The sequence below is a fragment of the Nesoenas mayeri genome (genome assembly GCF_963082525.1).
Source record: "Nesoenas mayeri genome assembly, chromosome: 17".
Lineage (NCBI taxonomy): Eukaryota > Metazoa > Chordata > Aves > Columbiformes > Columbidae > Nesoenas > Nesoenas mayeri.
The window spans coordinates 1,736,219-1,761,239 of NC_137565.1; the positions used below are offsets into that span (position 1 = coordinate 1,736,219).

The 25,021-nt window shown below is 43.2% G+C and overlaps 1 protein-coding gene across 1 annotated transcript in view; it reads right to left on the reverse strand.

The window, feature by feature from the left end:
- Window positions 1–12,776: 12,776 nt before the first annotated feature.
- The window catches only part of ADGRD1 (adhesion G protein-coupled receptor D1), a gene marked incomplete at both ends in the record, with an annotated part of 115,518 nt that continues 103,273 nt past the window's right edge, over window positions 12,777–25,021 (reverse strand). Inside the window, 4 exons of the mRNA XM_080355477.1 lie at window positions 12,777–12,872; window positions 13,537–13,629; window positions 16,205–16,246; window positions 17,455–17,581. Coding sequence (XP_080211603.1) covers window positions 12,777–12,872; window positions 13,537–13,629; window positions 16,205–16,246; window positions 17,455–17,581 — 358 coding nt within the window. The remainder of the gene's footprint in view (window positions 12,873–13,536; window positions 13,630–16,204; window positions 16,247–17,454; window positions 17,582–25,021) is intronic.

The following is a 25,021-nucleotide window of genomic DNA, read 5'->3' on the forward strand; positions in this document are numbered from 1 at the left end:
CTTTGACACCTAAAGGAGTCAAACCCGCGACTGCTCCAACTCCTATTGCTGATCACAGCCCCGATTGCTCATCCTGCGGGGGAGAAGGGTCTCAAGCCAAAATGTCAGGCAGCGTGAGAGCTGCTTGCTCTCCACCCCACTCACAAACAGATTTCAGAGGGTTCTGTTAACATTTGGCTGTTTGCAGAGTTTCTTTTTAATGCTAGAGGATTGATCAGTGCTCAGTGAGTTTATTCCAGTCGTGCTTCGGGTTTGTTGCTGTTTGGATAAGGGGCAGGTCTGTCTCTCTCTCGCTCTGCTTGAGTCAGATTTTTAAATGTTGACAATAATCCTGCAGTTTTATGTAAACTGAACTGCAGGCTGAGTGTGTAAATAGATGTCTTCCCTTCCAGGGTCTGTCAGCTAACGAGAGCTGTCAGCAATTCTGGTTCCCTTGAATAAAACATCTCAAGCTTGGCTTCTCTGCCACTGTCAAAAATCTAACTGAAACCCATCCGTTGCTTGAAGCCTATTAGGAGATTAAGGAACCTAATTACTCTAAATGTGTTAACCCAGCTACTTTGTCCTTTCTGGATCTTTTGATAATGTCACCCATGGGTGCCATCACCTCCAGAAATGGCAGCGCCGTCATTCATGGCCGCAGAGGACGCTCAGGACGGTCCTGGCGGTGGCCGGGATGGCCCTGCAGGCAACACCTTCTGTGGATGAAACTTGCAATTTGACTTAAATATGGAAGCCAGTGTAAAGTTTTTGCTCTTTGGTTTCCTACCTGACTTGCACTGGTGACTTTAAGGGAAATTCAGGGATTTATTAAACTATGGATGAACTACCAATAACAATATTACCAAGTAATAAGTTACTGCTGTGTAAGTCTTTTTTGACTCCCAAGTCCCGTTCCTGAAGCATCATTTTCTTTGTGAGAAAGAGGTTGTGCTTCAGAGAATATACACCTGCCTGTAAGACATTAGTTTTTTCACCTCGATGTTTCCAGATCGTCTGGTAATGTCCCTGATGTATTCATTAGGGAGCGGTTGGATCAGCGTGGCACGGAACCAGAATAAGATTCACACCAGGAGGCGTGGAAACACAATATTGAGATAGCGGAATTCTTTCCATGTATGGAATAGAAATAGTCTGAAGATACAGTATCTGTGCTTGCTTTCCGCAAATGTTTTTCTTCCTCTTCTTACATTTCCATTTGGAAATCGTGTGTCTGTATAAAGCTCATGCATGTGTTTCTTTTGTCGAAGGGATGTGCTGTAACCTGACGTCTTGCTCAGGGCTCCTCGCTGCTGACCAGTGAATCACAAACATGTACTGAGGGGAACAGTGAGAACAAAAGATTATCACATTATGTACTCAAATTCAGCAGCAAACTTGGATTCAAGGGGGTCTGTTTGCATTTTCATTTCCCAAGAACACTTGAGTGTTTGTCCTAAACACAAAAACTAATCGTGAAAATGTGGGGATTGTTTACTCCAATATCGGAATTTTCACCAGAAGGAAAGTTTGATACATGTTTCTAGTTCATTGCATGTTTTATCAAATGAGAAAACCACCCCAGTAAGTGAGTGGATGTTTTCTAGCTGGCACAATGTATCTTCTAGTGTAATATTCCATTTTTGTAAGTATTCAATATTTTTGCAATTAGTCACTTCCACCTGATTCATCCAACTAAAAGTGGTGTCTGAATGGCAAACTGGGAACATTTGTGGCAGGTTTATCAACTGGTCTGAAGAATGGTAGTTTCTGTGAAGCAGTTGATAAATGTCAATGTTTCATCCAGCTCCAGGATACGACATGACGTAAATCCTACCCAGGTAGTTGCAAGGCTTTAGACAATTGACTCTATTAGGCTTCATACTGGAGTGCTTATCAACTAAAATGGGATGGTATTCAGTTATTTGTGTTATATGTAGCATATTATGAATAATTTTTAATCTTTGAGTAATGTCACAAGAGTTTTTTTATTCCAACTGTCTGTAGCCTTTCTATGGGCAAAACCTTTCAATCCCAAATCATCTCATCCTGTGAACTGTCAGGCAAGTTATGACAGTTTTATGGCAACCTGGGTTTTCCTGTTTCACCTTCCCCTGATTAACTGGAAATAAGAGCTATAAGGAAGTTAAAAATAATGCAAATGCAAGATAAGAATTCTGGTCAAGTTTTAGGAGGATATTTTGGGGTTTTTTTTTGAGATTTGGGGCATTCCTCGGATAAAATCCAATAATCTCACCATGCTCATGAGGATATTATCATCAGAATTTCCATGCTATGTACCACCCAGAGAGACAAGTATTTCAGAGGAAGAAACACAGTAGATTTCAGGTGCCCTAGATGTAGGTGTTACAAATGCTCATATAAAAATAATGATTTTAAATCCCTGCTGCTATAGAGGAGCAGCACTGGACCCTTCTTGCATTTCTCTGACTCGTGCTGGAACAGCTTCTATCAATCCGTTGTAGCTTTCTGATTGAGTACAGAAGTTTTGGTATTAGCCCTAAAAAGCCTGTCTTGGTTTTTCTTTCTTTTTTTGTGTCCCCTCAAAAGATTCTGTTCCATTTCTGCGATGATCTCGAACGGTTACACCAGGCATGTGCTGCTCATGCAGAAACCAAGTGGAAGCAAACAAGACCTATATCTTCGTATAATACATCCCAGGTCCTGAAAAGAAATGGAGTGGGAGGGGATGTTAAATGACATTTCTCATCAGCCAAGTTATTCCTCACTCACATATCAAATTCTCCTTCCTGAACACTTAATTGTCCAGTAAACTAGATAAAGAGAGTGCTTCTGGCTAGGCAGGGTGAGATGGGTACTGTAAGAGTGCTGAATGCACCGCGCTCCATACAGCATCCAGATACATTAGCACTGTCGGGGTAAACGGGGCAGATTTTCAGATAAAATCCTGGCTTTTCACCTCTGGGATAAATGCCCAGTTTCTCTCCGTACTCCTACTAAATGCGAAATTAGCTTTATAATATCTCTGAATACTATTTGGCATCTCAGCAGCTTTGTTGTCCCTCAGCACAGTTTGAGGCTCCTGCCCTTTCCGCACGAGGGCTGACCCGTCTGAAAGGTGGGATATCAATGGCTCACACGGGGAGGGACCTTCCCCGGGGTGCGTTGGCCCGTGGCCCCATCTCAGCCACTTCAATTGTGCCTTTGCTGGACAATCCGCACATCTGGACAATCCGCACATCTGGACAATCCGCACATCTCCTGGGCCGGGTTCCTCCCACTAAAGATGCTGGGTGTGCAGCGCCGTGTGCTCAATGGGCCAGGCCAGCCCCTGCATCCAGCCTGCTCTTCTGGATTTGCGGTTTGCAGAAAGGTTGCAGATACAAAATTCTGCTATTAGGGCCAAAATAGCTTTGGTTTTCAAATGCACAAGTTTAAAGGCATGTGTGTGCATGCAGAGATCTCTAAAGAACAGCAGACTTACATCTGACTTACAATTTGACTTATAGCTGGGGAACAGGAGTTCAGCTGAAACAGGCAACTGAGGTTATATTAACTTAATAAAAAATGTAGAGTCTAACTCAAAAAATCCAGCATCTTTTAAGGGAAGTCAAGTGATTTTCTCATTTGTCTGGGCAGCTTCTATCAAGTTCATTACTCTTTCTTGATTAAATCTTTTCTAATGATTTCTGCCCGAATGAGAAGCGGAGGAAGGGTAGTCACAAATCACTCCTCAGACACACCCTGACAGCGATGGATGTGACTCATTTATACCCAGCTGGATCTAAGTCTTTAATTCTTCTTCTTAACTGTAAGGAAAAGGGGTATCATCAGCAACAAATATCCTAAGGGCATAAATCCTAAGAAGGGAAACTTCTACCGTGTTATAGCTGGCAGTAATCAGAAAATTAGAAAAAATGTTGCAAGTCTATCGGGAATAAATATAACACTGAACAAAAAAAAAGGGAACCAGTGTAATAATCCTAAACATTTAAGTTATTACAGTCCATTTATCTCATAGAATTTGTTTCTCTGGAGTAGAACTTTGCCTCTTTGGTGTATTTCTATAACTGGAGTGTATAAACAGTTTGATCTGTGTGTTGGACCACAGAACATGAGTAACGTGAGCAAATGCCAGAATAGAGGGATGTATGTAGAGCATCCTATTCAACACCAATAGCTACACAAGATCTTTGGTGCAACACAACCTTTCCGTGAAAGATATAGGTACATTTTCATTTTATCCAAAGGGTATTATTCTTATATATTAGCCTTAATACTGGCACAGTGTTCATGCACATACCCAATGTTAAGCACTTTCCTCCTCAGCGCCTCTGGTAGAGCTGAAAACGCAGCGTGTGCTGAGTGCAGAGCAGCAGCTTCCCTCGGTTCGGCCTCCAGACACAGGGGAGGCCAAGAAATCTTCTTCTTCCCCTCAACCACCTTTTGTCTGCTATTTTTCTCTTTTATCTACTTTTCCTCATAAGGCTGATTGTGAATGTTGCATTTCCGAGAGAGAACTGGGCTGCTCTGAGCAAGATAACAAACATGCACCTTTTTCTCCCACTTTCCTTATATAAAATAGCATTTCTTTATTCTGTTTGCTTTGTTGCCAGCTCTTATCTGTAATTTGGATCATAAACCAGGACTGTCTTTTTCCAGGAACACTGAATAATATAATGGTTGGTAAATTGTAAGGTTATTTTTCTATTTTTTTTTTTTCCTCCTTTTTGTTCTGAATTTTTATGATGTTTCAAAATAGATTTAGGAACTGTTCATACTCTGTAAGAAAAGCAGAAACAAACCGCTTTTATCTTCTTCATTTCTGGCTGCTATACTTGTTGTTTTAACACCTTTCCCTTCTTTACTGATAATTAGAGAGGGTTTTTCCAGTGGTACTAGCGAGAGAGTTAAATAAACTGAGGGGCTATTTAAGGGTAGGGAAGCAACCAGCTGGAAAGAATGAAGAAGGTAACGAGACCTGTGAACTCATTTGATTCCTGTTAACAGGGACCAGCTGCCTCACCCATCCCAGACAAATACAGCTTGACTTGTCATTAACTTCACTGTGTAAACCCCCCCATCTGTAGGAAGAAAAAGCAGAAGGTAGAAGTGCAGGTAGAATAACCTCTTCCCTATACACAGTGTGTTCTTGGTTCATCACTTCCATAGAACGAAGTGAGTTGGTGTCTTTGGCCCTTGGCTCAGACGAAGAGCAAGGCTGCAGCCTGGCTCGCTATCATTCATGTTGCATGCCCGTTTTCTTTCTTTTGTTGGTTTGGTTTTGTTTTCCTTGTTTGTTTGGGGTTGTGGTGGTGATTTATTTTTCTCCTTAAACTACATCTCTAAATTCTTACTTTCTCATCTTGGAAAGTAAAATGTTTCACAAATTATAGCACACAGAAGGAAAGTAGAGTTCGGCTGTTTTGAGCTTCCCAATGAGCATTTCTTGTAGTGCCATTACTGAGGCTGTTATCTGGAAAATAGCTCTATTAAATGAAGAGCTTTGATATATAGGAAGAAAATTATCTGATATTTCTTTCCATGTTAAATTATTGTCCTTATGCACATCCAGGAGAGACTGTATTTTTCTTGCAGAACAAACAGTTAGGTGTTCATAGGACCAAACATTTTCTTAACGGGAAGATGTTATTAAAAGTTGCTCTACAAAACGTTTTGCTGTTTATCGCTATGAGTTATGACTGATACGAGACTTACAGGGGAAAGACAGGCTGTGGTTTCACGAAGGTCGCTCTGCGGAAGGGCTCGGGGGGCTCAGGAAGGGGTCGGGATGCAGGATGCGGGGAGCGAGTGATGCTCCAGCCCCGGCGCTGCTGCGGACCTGTCGGGCTGAGCCCGTTCCAGGTGAATCTTTGCTCCATCCTCAATGCGGGACTGAGGAGCCTGCAGGGAACAGTCTTGGGGATGTTCTTCCTTGCATCACACATTTTTTGCCCCAGAGCAGAGCTGCAACCGCACAGGGCAGCGAGTGCTGGAGTGGGGAGGCTCTTCGGCGCCTGGTTTGCGGTGCCTGCGCCTTCCGCGGGTCCAGTCTGCTGACAGACTAGAAAATAAGTTCGATTGCAAAAGCCGTGGATTCAAAGAGGAATTACTCATAGAAGTGACTTTCCTGAAGTCGTGGAGCAAATATTGCCCTTTACTGTCCACTGAAATCCTCCTAAGTGGCTGCTGTCATCCAAATAAGCTCTGCTCTCGGGATGGCAGAGCACAGTGCGAGTTGTTTTATTTTGTAGTACAAATGCATCCTGTATTGAGTGTCTGAGGCAGGCAATTCAGTAAGTGTAAATAATAACTGATTTTGACAGAAATGCTTTGTACACTAGAGACTCTTCAGACGAGCAGAGAGCAGCTTTCACACATTTTTTCCAGCTACATTGTAGAACCGAATGCAGAAATCCAGATTTGTGACACTCTGGGTGATTCTTTCTCCCCTACTGGAAAAAAGAAGAAAGGACGGCAGTGCTTCCCTGGCATGGCTTTTTGCCTGTGAGAAATGCATTGACGTGACTTTTTCAGTAATTATTCACTTTGCTTAACAGGTTTGAGAGAGAGGAGGTTCCCTGACAGTATTATGGAAAAAAGCAACAACCGGAGTGTGGCAAAGAGGAGGAACAAGGCGTGCGATGTATCCTGGGCTGCAGCTCTGCCCTACAAATGCTGCGCTCTCCCCCGCAAAACGTGAGTGATGCCAATTCCATCAGCCACGGGGCAATGTCCGTTTTTAACCTGGGAGGGTCCCTCCTAAGATTGTCCAAGCAGTGAAAGCAAAAAGGAAATGATGGAACATGTATTGATGCCAAAGGGGTGTCACGTCTGAGCTCCCCTGTCCCACCCGTGTCTCTGCACACACGGGTTCTCAGGATGTGGGGCAGTGCTGGGAGTGGGTTAATGGTTGGACTTGATGATCCTGAGGGTCTCCTCCAACCAAAACGATTCTGTGGTTCCACATTTAGTTGACCTGTGCAGAATCTGAAACAAAGATGTTATAGCCAACATAACATGAATTTTAAGTTGTCAGAATCCTACTGTATAAGGCCCAGATTTCCCAAGGAGCATTTGATTTCTGCTGCTCAACTTAAGGCTCTTTGGAAGGGTAAAAATTTTGTACTGTTGTGCATTTTCCTCCAGAATATTATGAACACAAAGTCAAACTTAAAGCTTTTTGCAGTGACAGACGTTGTCCTTCAATTTTTTTCCCTTTTTTTGTAATTGAACTGTTTTATGCATTATTCCATATTCATAAGTAGAGATAAGCAAATGCTTAGTTTGGAGTATGCTTAAAGGAACACATGCAATGCCCCATCAAGCTCTTGTACAGTAACTGCAGAAAATAACACAGGGAGGCAAAAATGTCAGTTGCATTTGGTGAGTTAGACATCCTGGATCTGCTCTATGGGGAGTTACCCTGAGCAAATGAGGCTCTGGTGAGGGGAGCCCTTTGGTAAAGATGCACCAAATGATGCCCAAAAGCCACCCTTGTGACTCAATATTTCTGCCACGCGGGAGCACCTGGTGAACGTGCCGATGTCAGTGGTACATTTAGCACTGTAATCACCCTTGACAAGATGAAATATAGCCTCCGCATTCCAAGAACATATGGGATTGTTGAGAAAGAAAATTGTGTGAACAAGGGCAATTATAGCAATAATCATCCATGACATAGCACAGAGTCATCCAAATATAGCATAGATACAATGAAAATATTTTTAAAGGTGAGCATAATGTGAACCAGTGCCAAAAATTATGTCATTTATTATTCTGTCATGAATGTTAAAAGTACCCTTTACATTTCACAGAACAGCCAGAAAGCATTCTTTTATGTGTGCCTTGCTACATTATTTGGAGGGATACAAAGGGAGAAAGGTTTCTTTGTAATGAGTATTGAAAGGTGATGAAACACCTTTCTCATCTAAATTCCAATCTTTAATATTTCAGGGTAGGATTGCCCTGGTTATTCTACATTACATGGTTCCCTTCCTATTTATTTTCCATCGTCCCCCCGCTCCGCAGAGGAGGCAGCTGGCAGCCTATGAATCATAACCAGACCAGCTTGAACCTTGGAAATGTGGCATCTGCACCCCTATGACCATGAGCTTTTGGAGGCGTTTGTTCTTTGATATGTAACATTTCTGGATTGACATTATCATTTTCAGATAAAGATGTTGTAGCCATAGAGTTCGAATACGATGTGCAAGGATGCTCTGTGTGGACATCAGACTCTGCAGCCACTACAAGAAGGACAGTTCTGCACCTGCTAGAAAAAGGTAAAGTGGAGAAATCTCTGTCCTAATCCTGTAGCAATTAGCAGCTTTCCATTATAACACGACATGCAGAGCATAAATATGTACCGCAGTGGTTTGGGGGGTCAGGGCGAAGGTTGGGGGTCACACCATGCAACACTTTAGTCCTCACCACTGCAGCCAGCAAGAGGTGAAAGAGCCCAAATTACAATGTGGCATTAGCGTTTGATAACAAATGCTCTGCTCGTCAATTGTGCGTTTTATCTTCGTTTCACAGCTGGGATAAACACATCGTTAGGAAAAGTTATTTGCGAAGGTCACGCAGCAGAGCGATGACAAAACCCCGGTGTTTCCGAAACCCCAGATTGGTGCCCAGGGCTGTGTCCCCAGGATCCCAAACACGGCCCCTGGCACTGGTTCGAGGGCAAACCGCCATGGGAAGGGAATCGTGCATCCCCTCCTATCCAGCAAATTCTTTTTCCCCAGACACAGAAAACAGCGTAGAAAAAGGTGCAGGTGTGGTGATGGGAAGAGACTCCTGAAAGATGCATATATATATATATTTATTTAATATATATTCATATATCTAAAATGTGTGTGTATATATCTAAATGTGTGTGCGTGCTTGTCACACACAAAATTCTATATTCAGATATCTGTTAGAACGAGTTTCCCCTCTAAGTCTGAGACACAATTTGTTTGTCATATGCATAAATGTACTTTTTTTTCACTTAGGACCTGACCTTGACCAGGTTGCTGGAATAGTTGGGTTAGGAGAATAATCTGCAGGGGATCCTTCATAAAACAGGCTCTTTTTTAAAGGGGAGGGAATGACTTTCTTCAAGTATATTCTGTGGGTATAAACTTTTAATACAAAACATATTTTCTGCACGTTACGTGTGCACTTGACACATAGAGCGAGAGTCCTCATCTGAATAGAGCTGTGCTGGGTTATCGTACCCACCGAGAGCCATCGTTGCCGCGCTGTTCTTTATAACCCACGTCAGGAGAATCATTTGAACAAATACAAAGTCCTTTTAGGAAATTAAGATTTCTTATTTATTTGGAGGGAAAAACCAACAAAACTCAATCATTTTATTACTTACTGGCAAAGTCATTCTTGCTACATTACCTATTTTAAAACTCACATCTCATTCAATTAAGATTTCATACCACTGACAAAATGATGCTGTCCTGAAAAAAATACTGCAAAAGCTGCTATATACAAGCCCATAAATAAACGGCAAGATTTTCAGGCTTCAAAAGACTGAGGACAAGAAGAGATTGTCGAAAGATTCATTCGAGTTTTTCTTATTCAGTACATTTGCTGCATTCGCTATCAACAAAAATACATTGAATCAAACAAAAAGAATGGACTTGGATGGCAATGGAACACATTTGTACTTCACGGTTTTTTACTAGTTTATAAAAAATGAAAGAAACCTCATACCCAGCCTAATATTACAGACACGTTCTGGCTCCCGACCTCGTGTGACATCAACAACAAGATAAACTCTTCATCACCGGGAACGTTCAAAAGTCACCGTGTGGGGCGCAGGTTGCCCACGTTGGTCTTGGTAAATACAGCATAATAAATGGTCCCCCAGCTTATGATCCATCTGTGTCACAGTCCAAAGTACAGAACCAAAAACGTTTTCACACTCTTCCTATTTTTGGAGAACAATTGTAAAACATGGTATACCTGGACAAAAACAGATTTAGCCCTTTACGCTACTGGTTTTTGTACTGTCATGTGTATGTCGCATGTGTGTTTTCAAATGGACCTCGGGTAGTGACATAGGTGACCAATGTACATCAGCACAGGAGGAAATACAGGCAATGAAAACGCTGTAGAGGGAAATATTCTTAAAAATTAAGATTTCTTTTAAAGTGTTTATATGTCCTATCACTCATTCACAGAACTGTTTGTGCTATAATACAATGACTAGAAGAGGAATGATCAAAAAAGGGTTTCAACCTATATCCATGGTCACAGTGTAAGAAAAAAACCAACAACAACACAAACCCCCACAACACAAACCCCCACAACACAAACCCCCACAACACAAACCCACACGCTCCAGTATAAAAAATATGCTTAAATACATTGTCTGAGCACAACACAAACACTGAAGGCTGTTGTCACAGTACTGTTCTATTACAGTCTCTTCCATACATTCCAAGGCCTCCTTCTACTGTGTCTTTTGGGGGAAAAAAAAACCCATCCTAATTCTTAGGCCAAGAACAGCCCAGATGTTTGCACAGCTGGAAGACAGTCCCATGTAGCAAAGGCTCGGGAAACGCCATGTACAAAAGCCAAAATAAAGACATAGCCACTTAGATATTTGGCTTTTACTGACCTGCCTTTTAGAGTTATCTGTCAACAACTTGTTATTTAGCGATAGCAAACACAAGCATAGATGCCTATATATTTCACACATGTATATTTGTGATACGCAGTGTGTCATGTGCTGCTCTGGTCAAGCATAAATCCAGCATCTAGCTGCTGAAACCAAGAGAATTTCTGTAGGATGTTTCCATTTGTAGCCACAGACAAACTTGGGCTCGTTGTGGGGTTTCAGTTTGGTGACTGTACCAACGAGTCTTGGCACAGGAGGTGGGAAAGATTGGCCCAAACTGGCACAGATCGTTGTTAATTAGTGCAGGAAGGGAACACAGAGAAAACTCGCTTTAAATCAATAAAAAATGAAGCACATTGCTGTTTTCTAAACTTTCAACTCCGCTTCTTTTGGATGAAGCACTTCACTAAAATCAGTCCTAATTAACTAAAGTTTCCTGTTACCTAAAGATCAATTTACTTTTATCTTGTTTTTCTTTTTTTTACAAATTTGCTATCTAATAAACAGTTATTTCCACCCTGCATGTTAGGGTGCAAATAGCTTTTCTCTTGGAAATCGGTAGTAGATATCTTGCAAGATTCACTGCGACCAGAAACGGGCTGAGCTGATGAAGGTACAAACCTTTAGTTAAGGAGGAAAAACAAACAGAGAAAACCCCAAATCACCAGAAAACAAGACTAAAGATTTGCATATTCGCCTCTTTTTGTAGTGTTTTGCTAGCCCGGTGTATCGGGAAAGCCAATACAGTTACCTTGCTGATTCCTGCAAACCAGTACACCTGGGCTGCTGGCCAGACTGCAAACAGGAGGAGCCGGGATGCACAGACACGGCTGCAACAGCATCGGCCAAGGGGACTCGTCTCTGGAAAGGGCTCCGGAGCCCCCAGCTGCTGTAAATCCTGGAGCAAGACACAGGTTTAGGGCTCTGACCTCCCAGCTTTACATTCAGCTTCACCCCCAGTGGGAAAGGTGCATCGTGGGCACAGCTGAGATTCCCCCCCTGCGCTCCAAATGTCGCTCTGAAAACGTACAGAACACTGGTCAAAAGAAAAATGACAGTGTTGGTTTTTTCTCCTTACAGATACTCATAGCAGTACTAAAGCAGAAGCTATTAAGTGCTGAGCAGAGTTTAAAAACCACAAAAGGCTCTGCAGAGACCTATTTAAAAGATGTCTGTAGGTAACAATACATAGACTTATTTGTAGTCTGGCTGTCTTCACAGTATATCGTTGTGTTATGTATTTGAGGTTGGAATTCAGTGTCTGCATTTGACCAGTAAAAGGAGGAAGATAAGTCACAGTGCCAGGTTTTGGTTTCCAAAAGCTACAGCGCGTTTGCAACGTGCACTTGATGGGCAGCTCCTGATTGCATCCAAAAGCTTCGGGCAAAGCAGCACAAACACTTTGCATTGTGATATGTCAGCAGACACGGATCAGCGATAGAAATGCTTTGGATGCCTTATAGGACACCCTTGGCTGTTTCTGCCTTTTGCAGATACAATGTAAACAGGAATATCTAAAATACTAATGGGCCACGTACCTGTTTTACCTGTTACATACGCTGTTTATGTGCACAGAGACATAGGCGCATGTCACCTTGGCTGATCCCACGGCCGAGCTGGGACCTGAGGAGCTGGAACCCGCTTCTCCCTCCAGTTCTGGCTTCCTCGTAGCATCTCAATTAATCACCATGCTATGTATTTTGAATAGGTTTCACTTTGATAATTGGATCTGTAAGTAATAAATGTAAACAGAGAGCACACAGCAAGACCAGAATAGCCCCATTACAACATCACAATGGGAAGAATGGTATTTTAGAGCATAAAAGTCCATCTTTCCAGAGGTTCGTTGCCTCTCGGTGCTGGGAGCTGGAATGATTCCGATAGCTTATTGCCCTTTCTGCGTACCTAGTGTTTTCATCGCTGCTGACAAAACCATCCAGTGTATATTTGTGCTAGTTAGTTTTACAGATATTGCTAATGGCCAAGTGGTAGAGTGTGTTACGGTTTCGAAGGCAAGTGAATGAGGGCTATTTACTCAAAACACCCCAATATGGCAATTTCCAAGTTCTTAGGCAGTGATTAAAAAGCAGTTTTCTGCTGGTATGAACGGTGAGAAGAAAGCAAACCAACGGTGGACACTGCGCCAGGGTCCTGGGCGTCCGGCTCGGTTTCCAGGGCGAAGCTGGTGCTGCTGTCACACTGCCGATAAATCAATGCGGTTGCCTGAATTGCTGCTCTTGTCCCAGGTGTTGAGCTTGGTGGGGGTTGTGGCCGGCCTGGTCCCCGTCATCTGCAAAACAAAATGATATGGAAAATAGATTGATTTATTTTGCTAAACCACTCCTGTCTGGATGAAATAAAAGCTTGAAAGCTCTATTTCCGTTACAGTGTTGTCACAGAGTCCTGAGAGCACATGCCATAAAGGATTTTTAAACAGTTATAGCCGGGATATAAGGCAGCAATCACGTAATAATACCTATCACTTCAGAAGTCTGGTTCTTTACAAAAACAAATGTCTTTTGCCTCAAGACAATTTAAGGAGAGGAAGAAAAGCATATTCAAGCATTGATTTATTTTAGAGTTTACTCCTCGGGCTGAAGTGTAAAAGTGCCCTATCAAAAAGCCATCATCGGCAGACAAATCCATTGCCAAAATGCTGCCGGAATGTGTAATAGGAAATCCATGACAACTGGTGGGAATGGTCTCATGGAATCATACTCCAGAGTTCATAAACCTTTGCTTACTTTTATTTGATAGTTTACCAGAAAGCCGAACTTTGTCCTTTGCTTTCAAAACAGACGCTGTAGCTGCAACTTAATACTTGCCGATTCTACCTGTTCGCACCAGGTACTAAAAATACCCACGTCTCTTGTGTCCTGTTCTTTCCAACAGAATTTAATGTGGAACACTTGCAAGTACAATAGGGAAAGGAAGAAACCAGGAGGGCTACTTACAATGTCTGAATGGAAGGGTTTCACGTTGATGTTGCGGGTCGAGCTGCTGGTGAGGGACCAGACTTTGGTTTTGTGCTTAAAGGCAGCTCGGACCTTTGGGAAATAATAAAACAAATGAAGCCAGGTAGAAGATTTCTTTTGAAAAAGTCGTGTTCATTCTCATAGGTGCAGCCTACAATCCTTCCCCCACTATCTTTTCTCCACACGAGCATCACTGTACTAAAAAGCAAGAAACAATCCACCCCTACATTTTGTGTTATATTTATGGTCTTATTTTAAATTTTAACTTCACTTTTCAAGTACCCATGCTTTAAACAGACAGTATTTTATAGCCTCACTTATGCCTCATTTCATTGGCAACACTGATGTTAGCGGCATTATCCTAGATGCCCAAGGTGGGACTGCATTACCATTCTACTTGTTAAAAATAAGAAATAACAAAAGCAAAAAAACCCAGAGGGCTGAAGGGCGTATGCACATACATTTGCAGCCCTGGTTTGAAAGATCGCATGAGGTGCCATTATACTGATTTTCAGCAGCTCGCTAGGACAGTTTCACGCTGCGTAAGGGAATGTACAGCCCCCGGCTCTCCCCGCAGCTCACCCAGCACAGGCGCCACACATGTAAACCAGCTGCCAGCCTTTGGAAACAGAAAGTATTTAAGATGCTGGATGAAATTCCCTATAGATGCAGGAAGATTCCGCACCAAAGTGAACATGATCAGCTGCATAAAGATGGCGAGACAGTTATTCTTTAGGCAAGCGGGTGAGATTTATCGAGGATCACTGGCTGGAGGTGATTGACCAGTGTTGTGGTTTTGTGGTAAAGAACAGCTCGTCAGGAGAAGCGTAGCCTGTGAAGTAAATACACAAACTAATCCTCCCTCCCCATCCTGCCCTGGCCTCAGGTACAGTGCTGTGTCCCGCATCCCAGGACAAACAGGGGCCAGCTGAGACAGCCCTGACGAGGCAGTGAGGGTGATCACAGGGCAAGAAAACTCATATTACAAGAAGCTCTGGATGCCTAATCAAGAGAGGAGATTGGGGTAAGACAGGATAAGTCCTTTTCCTGTGGAGAGGAAGGGAATTATCTACTTTTTATACATGTGGTAGCTAAGACAAGAATAAGCTGTAGCTACAGTAAGAAAGATGAGAATTAGGATTTAGGAGTGGTGAGACATGGAGCCAGATTGCTGCGAGAGAGCAAGGGGCTTTGCTGACATGACTGAGCATTAAACCTGTGCTGGGAAAAGGCTGCTCAGGTCCCTGTCAAATCCACTCTCCTGTGTTCTTCATAATGTGTATTTCTTGTCCAGGGCCGCTGGGAATAAAGCTCCTTTTATACCCAACCACTTGGCAATATGTGCAGATTTCACTTTACAGTATCTGAGTTTTACTTCTACTGTAAGAATGAAATACTCAACAATTCCTGCAGTTTAGCTGAAGAAGTATTTTAGATATGCACAGCGTAGGATGGAGCCAACAAGACCTGCTCTCCAAAAGTGACATTCACATTAGCTCTATACGAACTGGTTTCTGAGGATACATGTTCTGAAAAGTTTCTGAATTTAGTTTCTCGTGAGACTTAGAAAAAAGGGAGCAATTCAAATATTTGTATTTGATGTAAGACAAACGTCTGAAGGCTGACAGCAGGAAGAAAGCTTTCTGAGCCTGGAGCAGAGCAGAATAAAGAAACAGTTGTCCTCCTTACCCTTAACCTGCCTGCTGACTTTAATTGATTTCAATAAAGATCAAGCTTTTCATAGTCAATTCCAACTCTCCAAACGGATTGTAGCAAAGATCATATCAATGCTCTAAGACTGAATAGGTTGGCAAATATTAATAAATAATAATGTCTCCCTGGAAGAGCTGGGGTGCTATTGTTGCATGGGAAAGGGCAGCAGGTGTGGGGCAGAGCTGCTCAGCACCATCCAGAACAGCAGGGGGAGAACGGCAAAGTTTCACGCTCACTCATCCGTGCTGCTGAGCACTTTCTGTGATCGCCACGAGCAGGGGACGCTGCAAACGCTGGGCACACAAGGTCTGCACAAGCCCCATTTACATCCCCTTTGCTTTGGCTTTACCCCGTTGCTCTGTACAGCTTCAATGCGAAAAGGTGCGTCTGGAAACCTGAACTGCCTGCCAAGGAAAATACCTGGAATATGTTCTAGTCTGTTTGCTTTCCCATTAAGGATTGCAAGAGAAACTTCCAAGAGTAGGTTTTGCTAAGAATAACGTTTCTTTTCCTTTCTGCAGCTGTAGATGTAACCAAGCCAGAGTGAGTCCTGCTCCTGCTATTGCAGCATCGTCCCCCGGCAGCACGGCCCATGCCTGGGGAGGGCTGCTTCCCTGGGTCCTGAGCTGCTTCTCTTATATATATATATAGATATATATATGTATATATATATATATATATATGTATATATATATATGTAGTCAAAAACCAAACAACCAAAACAAAAAAAACCCATCTTTCTCATGTTAAATAAAATAAACATCAAGCATAGGTCAAAATTCCGCCAATCACAGTCACTAACAGTCATGTGTTAATTGAAAGGAAAAAATAAACCAGTGGCATAGCAGGTGATGGAGAAAGTGTTTTCTTTCTTTGTACTCACGTTACTTGAATTAGGTAACGCCAGCTTTGTTAACGCCGTTCGGTTACGTACCTCTGAATTCAGAAGACAGTGGAACAGGAACATGAAAAATCCCTGAAAACAGATAAAATGGAGAAGGCTGAAGGCTGACTGTGATAAACGGAACACAATGATGTCTTTCTCGCGGTATTGTGTAAAGCAGGCATGGAGCAGCTAGAGATCTATAAATATCGAAGAGCAGCCCGAATTGTGCCCGTGTTGAACTGGGGAAACCTGCAGCATTTCGTTCCTATGGGGCTTGTCCGCATCTTTTCCTATAAAACAGCAACTCGGAAACTTTGCGGTGCGAACGGAGAAAAACCTGGCTGGAAAGCAGCAGGAATTCTGTTTTCATGAGAACAAGAGAACTTCTTGTCTGTGCTTGTAAAGATAAAGCCAGATGTAAATCTCCTTGGGGAAACGCCAGATCAATACTTTTACATTAGCAAACAGAGCTATTAGCACTAGAAACGCTTTAACAACGGAATTTTGCTTCTTGTCCAATAGAAGGTGAAAAGGTCTCATCTCCTTTCCCTTCCAAAACAATTTTATTTTATTTCGGGGACTGTTCAGCCCAACTTATGTTTTTATTTTGGGTGGAAATTGGAACTTTATCAGCTTATGGGGAGAACTCTGTTGCCCTCTTGCTGTGACCATAGTGCTGATTGTTCCTGAGACAATAAAGGATTTACAAGAGTTCATTTCCCTCCACCTTGTAATCATTATTCAGGACAGAATTTTAACACACCTATTTATGCCTCTACTGGAACATCCACTTAAAGCAGATGCTTCAATTCCTTCTTGGAAAGGGCTGTTTTTCTGGATCGGTGTCTTTAGAAGACGGGACTGAAATGCGGGCTGTGAGGGGCACGAGCTGGTTCCTGCAGAACGGCTCCGCTTTGCCCCTTCTGCTGCACCTCAACACAAACTGCTGCTCGCTTGCATTTAGTCTCAGTAATGGAGCCTCAAACTGACGCTGAAAAATCATTCTGTTATCTCTGTTAAAGAATCCTGCCTGTGGTAGATGGTGCTGGAAGAATGAATTTCATTTCTCAAGCTCGCTGTCTTGTTTATTTAATTATTGCTACTGGAAGCACAGAGGAGTGGGATTAAAGTTGTGTTTGTACAGACTGAACAAATGCCAGCACTTTGTGGTCAGCACAGACTTAAAAGACAGAGGAAGGAACACAGAAAAAATCCAATAAACACAAGCTTGTGAAAACGTTACTAATGATCCATTTACGGGATTTCAGTAGCCATAAACTTTCCCACCATGTACTTACTTGTAGCGAATTGAAAGCAGCAAATATATACTGAAATACTAAGGCATGGGCGTTGACGGCCAAAATCCCAAAGATCCACGAGCTTCCCAAGATGGGTAAGAGAACAGCGACGGCTTTAGCTGTGAGTCTGAAAGAGAAAATGAAAGGAGGAAATATGGTGAGACACTTAAACTTCCACCCACGCAGCAGGGAGCTCATCACGCGTGGCCTGGCTGGAAGGCAGCGCCTGGGACCCCTCCCCAGAAAATCCCTCCATGGGAAAGTCTCTTAATTCCTCATTCCACACCTGTGACACCGGGGACAACAGAAATTCAGTATTGCATGGGATAAAGCCAGAGGGAAAGTTGGTTTAGGGCGATTAATGTCCTACGTGCGCCTTTGACCTCCTCGTGCAGATTAAAATGCAGGTTTGTGCACAAAGGTGTGCGACAAGAGAGCACTTGTAATTACAACAAACATGAAACAAATCAGAATTTTGTACAGCATGATTTAATGAAGAAATCTTTTAATTAAATGTAGAGACACCTTATTTGTCTTAGCGACCTGAGCACACGCTTCGTTACAGCCTTGATTAAAAGCGAATGTTGAAGTGCCGCACCGCCTTCAGGCTTACTGAAAATCTGGGATGGGGAAGAATCTAGAATATTGTTGGTTTGGCTTTCTTTTTCTTTTCTGTATTGATTCATATCTTTATGTCCCCGGCCATGAATATTTCTGCACAATTCAATTCAATTCTGCAAAGAGTTTGTTCAGCCAGAAAATAAAGGAATAGCCAAAGCTATTTTGCTGCACCCCAATAATCTCCTCAACTGATATACAAACCTGTGGTTTATGTTGCCAGAGCGCTAACTCATTGTATAAACCCTGTTTGGTTGGTTCATTGGCTGGACTTTTCCGGCCAGAATAAAGTCTGGTTTGGACCTTGTTGTCCACCTAAAACTGACTGTGGGGTCTCTCGGTGACAGGCGAATGGGCTACACTCGGACTCCGGGGTGCTTCAGGTGTCCTGTCTGACCTGACGTTGTAGGTGGTCAGTGTGCACAGCGCAGCTGCACTTGTAGAACTGCCCTCGCTACAAACCCCGCTTTGTTCTTCTCTTCTCACACTCTCCATTCCTATAAAATGTGCCGTTTGAAATATCATTTTCCTCAGCTGCCTTGTTGCCAAAATTGAATTTTCATTCTTTCTTTCCGAGTCTAAGCATAAAAAGCTTCATCTGTAATTTGCCGTTGGGGCAGAGTAGAATAAGAGACTACATTTCAATGTTTTCAAATCCTTCTTACTGTGTGGATTTTCGGGAGCCTGTTAGCAATGCTGCTCACTATTCAGCGCGGAGCTCAGCACATGCGCGGCACAAACACATAGTGAAAAATTAAAACAAAATACAGACATGTGGGGTTTTTCGTGCAAAGTCATTAATGTTTCATGCATATCCATTTAGAAGAGAAGCCATGAGGGGGTGAAATCCATTTCAGACTATCTAGGGGTCAGCTCTGCACATATATCACTTAAATCTCATTCAATCTTTGTGGTTTTTTCTAATTAGTGCGTAGTTTCCATGCCTACCTGCCCTGAACCTCATCTGATGTATGAAATGGTCGGTTCAAGGTGTTTATGAGCTTTACTCACCAAGGGAAGGACTCAGCTCTATTGTTCCTGGTCCTCTTTCATTTTCTTCCACCTTCCCCACCCCTTCCCATCCTTATTTAATTTTGTCTTTGAACTTTAAAAAAGGAATACACTAAATGCAAAATGCTGTGTCAGAACACACCATTAAGGTGGCAAGCTTAACAAAACCCTTAGGAATACAAAAGTTAATGTTCCACTGGGCACATTAATTCTGACACACTCTGCATACTTCATTTTTTTTATTCCCATTTTTCTTTGCTACATGAATATTTTAGTAGATTAGTTCTAGTACACTAAGATATAGAGCACAGTGAAATACGTGTCGGTTTTGGAGAAGCAATACCGCATGACTTGGGCTGCAATGCCAGCATTTGAGCTTTATATTGTCTATGGAATTGGGTCCACGAAGGAACAATCCTTGCGCCCTAACGGGGCAGAAAAGCGAATGGTCATTGCTTTATAAAGGACTCTCTCATTTCCTCCCACGTGCCCCTTCTCATGCTCTGGCCTTCGAAATGAGCAGCAACAGAACAGCCTATTTCTGACATACACTTCTAAAAGCTCAGAAATTATTACTTTTCAGCAGCCTAATGGCATTAAGTCAGGTGAACTTTCTGTTTCTCTTCACCTATAGACTCTGAATGGTCAGTCCTGGAACTGATTAATCCGGAACAAAGCAAAAGCAGCACAAAAGATTTGTTTCTTCTTTCTGCCGTTTCCTTTTGCCGATATATTGTTTGAAAGTACGTATCTTTGGCTCAGGTTGTTGCTCCCTCTGCCCCGGCACAACCGACGTCTCCAGCCGGGCTGCGGAGACTCTAGAGCACCGAGAACCGCTTCGGTAGAACCTGATTGCATTTGGGTTGGTGCCCATTGAGTGAGATTCCTCTCTCGCACCAGAGCTGCCCAGTGTAACCTGATGGCAGAGGCTGCCCTGGGACACTCCTGGTCCCTGTTTGCTCATCCGCGGCCCCGCTCACCTGGGCTCTCGGGTCTCAGTCTCATTGTTGGGGGACCAGAGCCCTTGGAAAATGTTCCCAATGGTTCTTGCAAGAGCAGCGTGAGCTTTATTCATTAGTTGCTAATCAAGCTGCCCGTTTCACATGCACTCACCCTTTCAACCTCCTGTTGAAAAGAAGTATTTTTCTTCCCTTTACCTGTTCCTACAGTTTGATTCCTGAATGGTAAACATTGTTCACTAGAGATCCGCTACACATTTCTTCAGCTGGCTTTGGTGGGCTGGTTTTGTTTCAGCATTCACTTCAGTGTATTTCTTACCCCGACTGTTAGCAGAGCTTTACCCTAGCTGGGATCCTCAAGTGTGCACTCAGCAATCAGCAGAGAAGGGAGGTTTTCTGAGCTGGATAATTATCACTGTATTGAAGTCCTGTTGTGCAAGAAGTGCAGGTTGCAGCACCTCCAAGACGTATTTTCATTACCAACATCATATCAAATTGTTGCACTGCTACTGAAGGAGCATTTTTCCAAGAGCAGGGTCGGGCCTTATAGTTTTATTGTATTTGCAATTGGTCTGGAACAGCTCTACTCAATGGAGATTGCCGCTTTCCTCTTATTTAATCTCTGCCTGTTTCTGCTGCTGCCAGTGTCGATATCTTACCCCGATGCAGAACGGCCACACTGACAGCTACAAGAAAGGAATTTCACTGCTTGCAGAAAGAAAACTTGATGACTTCTGCGAAGGGGACCCCTAATTCACAAATCAATTTTAGTAGTTATATGCAGAGCACTAATCCTTTTAAGACTTGTGACATGTACTTTCCAGTCATGATGCCTCCTAAAGAACTAAATTCAGACCCATAAGCCAAGACTATATAATAATTGGAGGAAACACTGTCTAAAAAAAGCAAAAATCCTTCACGATTCACCAAAATCGTTACTCTGACAAACAGGCCTATTAACTGGAATTTCTCTCGTTTCCTGAACTCTTTGCTAGCCTCTGTCAGCAATATCCTTGTATGAAAACAAATAAATCCCCAAAGCTGTAACTAACACTGCAGCCTAATGCTGGGAGAGGTTGCCTTTAGCTGGGAACCACACGCACCAATTCTGGGCAGGAATTAGAATGTTTCTCCTGCACGTCCGGCAGCGCTCGGAGCGCACACACCACGTCTGCTGTCCGTCTGTCCCGCCGCTGAGGACGGACGGTCCCTCTGAGCACACGCGTCCCTCTGCCACCTCCTCCTCCAAGGGGCCAAACCAGCACTAAGCCATTTAGGAGGTGAGTTGCCACCAACATCAAACAGAGAAATGGAAGGACGCTGATAACAACTCTTGTTTTCAAGCAAACCGGGCAGTGAGCAGAAATGAAAACAACATCCACGAGAGTCTTTGGGGCTGATCCAAAGCCACTGATATCATTTGGAGTCTACAGGATCAAGGTCCCTTTCACTCCTCAATAACAAACAAGCGAGTCTCATGGAGTAAGAGGCTGCGGGGGGTGTGAGCAGCTCAGCAGAGCAGCCAAGCACAGGCTGAGACTCACATCCCTCCGGCCCCATTCAGGCTTAGCAACCAATTTGCTGCACACACCGCATCAAGCGATATGGAGAGCAGGCGCCTGGGTCTCTTTATCAAAATGAAATGAATCTCTGAACTCTGCTGGACACCCCGATCCAACGGGCAGAGCTCTCCTCGCGGAAAGAACAAACGCATTTTAATTCTGAGCAGTGGCTCATGAACTCCTGCAAACAGACATGCACCTTTTATTCCTCCTACGCATTGTCTTGCTTACAGAGACAATCAGGTTGATGGCAGAAGGGATGTCTTTTAATTAGCACATACACAGTTGCCAGCCTAAGCTCGGGTGATTTCTAGGCACAGCTACAATAAATTAAAAAATAAAAATAAGAAGGCAGAACCACTGGTAACTGCAGATGCCATTTCCCATTTTCCCAGATGTTATTTGCCCTTTCAAAGTGATGCTGTGAAACTGAGTAAGAGATATTTACAGACACTTCAGATCATTGCTTTCTGGTGGGTGCTGGTTATAATCCAGGGAAGACGCTGCTCGTCAAAACTGCCGTATTTATGAAAAGACAATAAATCTAGGCTGCAACAGCAACTAAATGGAGAGTGATCATGCTCAGGTGAGGGGGACGGGGGTGGCATTGCTCCCATTCTGTTCCACTTGGTGAACAATACCCAGCCCTCTCACAGACCCTCACAAGAAGGAAGATGCTCCTAAAGCAGTGACATTTCTCATAAGTCTTCCCCAAAGCTAAAGCTGCCTTTAGGATCTACAGTATCTGCCCAGAAGGTCTGGGCTCAGATCCCTCTCCTGCCCAAGGGACCGCAGTTGCCTTTTGGTCCAGAAGAGCATTTTGAGTCCCTGCTTGATGCTCACTCTCACCTATTGGACCTGCTCCATTTACATTCAATAATAAAATATTGCCTAGGTCAGAAAGAGAAGGGGTACTCCATGGGCTAGTCAGTGGATTAGTATTTCTTATTTTATATTAAATATTCAGTGGAGCAGGGACTGAAATCCTTGAACCCCCAGCAGGCCTGACACGACTATGGCCGTGACCAGAAATGGAGGGACCTTAAGAACTGGAACGCTGGGAAGGCAGTTCCAGGGGCTGGCAGCACTGACTTCAGCACCTAACCAGGGATTGTGTGCCCAATCACTATAACAAATTCACTATCAATGGTGCATTTCTTTAAAATGCAGGTCAACTAAAGGGTTGACTTTGTTGCAGTCACATGTTAAATCTTTTGGGAGTACCAAAAAATGTGGCTGCTGAAACAGTTTTTTGGGACACGCGGACAATGGGTGACAGAACAAATTTCCCAGCGGTTGGTATTGACGACCATGGCCAGAAGCCAAAATAATCAAGTTCTCAGAAAAGCATGTGGAAAATGGAAGCAATTCAAGGGGAAAAGAGCAAGCCTTGCTCCTTACAGCACTGGAGATTTATGGACTTCTTGAACACAAACCATTCACTTTCCTATTTCTTCCTCTGTTTGGATCTTCCTTAAAGCTGGTTCTGGCATTACTTTAAAGGAAAAAAAAGACAAGAAGATATTACCCACTTCCACTTCAGGGGTTCCTTAATAGTCTCACAAAAGCAGTTTGAGTGGGAAGTCTGGAGGGGTTAATTTGTTGTTTTGAAAAGAACATAAATCGCTGTGTTCTAATGGGTCATGTCCTTTTTATATCACTATTATTGAGTTTGTTCCCGAAGTCGGACCAGCCCTCTTGTTTTTCAGGTCACACTTACCGAGCAGACTCTCCAGAAAAGAGCAAAGAGAGCAGCGCTTTGTCCTCACAACCACACAACACAGCTACGCGGGAGGGTCTGGGTCTATCCATGTACCGTTAGCCCTGGGCTAGTTCTGGGCTGAAAACGGTTACAGCATTATTTCTGTCTCTAGGCCAGATGAAGATATCAAATAATTAATTGCCAAATATGACCACAAAGTTAGTTGTAGGAGTAACATATTAATACAATAATCTAACCTGGGCTGCACTTGGCACTCTCTATATGTGAAAACAGATGTTCCTTCAGCCTCCCCCTGTCTAACCGGAGCTGGTGCCGAGCTCTGCACTGGACTCAGCCGCCAGAAGGAACTTGTTACAACAGCTTATTCTCAAGATACTCGGTACCTGTCCCTTCCAAGGACAAGGCAATAGAAATGTCCCCAAGGGCTAAATCCTGCCTGTGGGTGCCAGGTGATTTTTTCCAATTAAATTCATTATTTCTTCCGCTACAATTCATTTTCAAAGCTCCCAATGCGGGACTTTTCCATCTCCCGGCAGCTTTCTGCACAGACTGGCCCTGGGTCTCTTGTCGGTGTGAGGCATGAATCTATATTAACCCAACACTTACTATTCTTAATTGGCTAAATCTCTGCAAGTCATCTTGAAACAATATACTGAAAATTAGTCCTATTGTGCTATTTACAGCCATCTGAATCTTTTTTATAGTTATTATCTCATGCGGTGAAAATCTTTGTTTTCCCGGCAGTAAACCGGGATGACAGAGGCAGTGCTAATAAAGAGGGATTGTCAAATTACAGAAGTTATGAGAAGGACCTCATAGCATTCGCTTTTTCTTACAGAACAGGAGATTTGAGGGAAGAACTCACCTGACTGGAATACTGATCTGAAAGGGCACAGCTTGTTCAGAAAGGACACGCAGGGAAACAGAAAGGCTATATCGACAATGTAGACCTGCTCAGAGAGCCAGAAACCGTAGGCAGACCTTTCAAAACTCTATGTAAAATAAAGGCAAAGGGGCCGGTGTGGCAGTGCACGTGGCTTTGGTTTGCCAGACCAGAAGCTGATGTGGATGGGCCTTTTCCTTCCCCAAACATTTCAAGAGTTGCCCAAAGCACAGTATGAGCTGTTAAGATGGAGCTAGCTTCATTTAATACACAAAACGGCGGGTTTTTTAAGACTAAAAGGAAGCAACAAAAATTATTAGTAATCTAGAAAACGTGGCCTGTCAAAAATGGGACAGGTTTTGAGTATATCGGTTTGCAGGAAAAGAAACTGTTGTCAATGTCCACAGAAGGACGGGCTCCTATTCGTCCTTTCTTAAACTGCCCTTGTGGAAAAGTCAGGCTTTTTAAGAGCAGCTATTAGGGAAAAACTTCTGAGCCAGCTACACCCCAAAGAGACTCACATTTCCATCCCCAAATGCTTTTACCAGTGGTTTTACACACAATTCAAAGTGGTCAAGAGCAATTACACAGCCGGTCACCCCTGTTCAGCAATGAACCCCAGAGCTTGGTAGTCCTGGCTGCCTGGGAACAGCCGGGAAAAGCAGCCTCGCAGGAATGGGGTTCATCCAAAATCTGCACATTTGTCAAATATCTGCGGTCTAAGCGTGAAGTCAGCAGGGCTCATAGTTTAATTGAGGATGGCAAAGCAAGAATCACATCTGCCCATACACAAAATTTCTGTTGAATAACA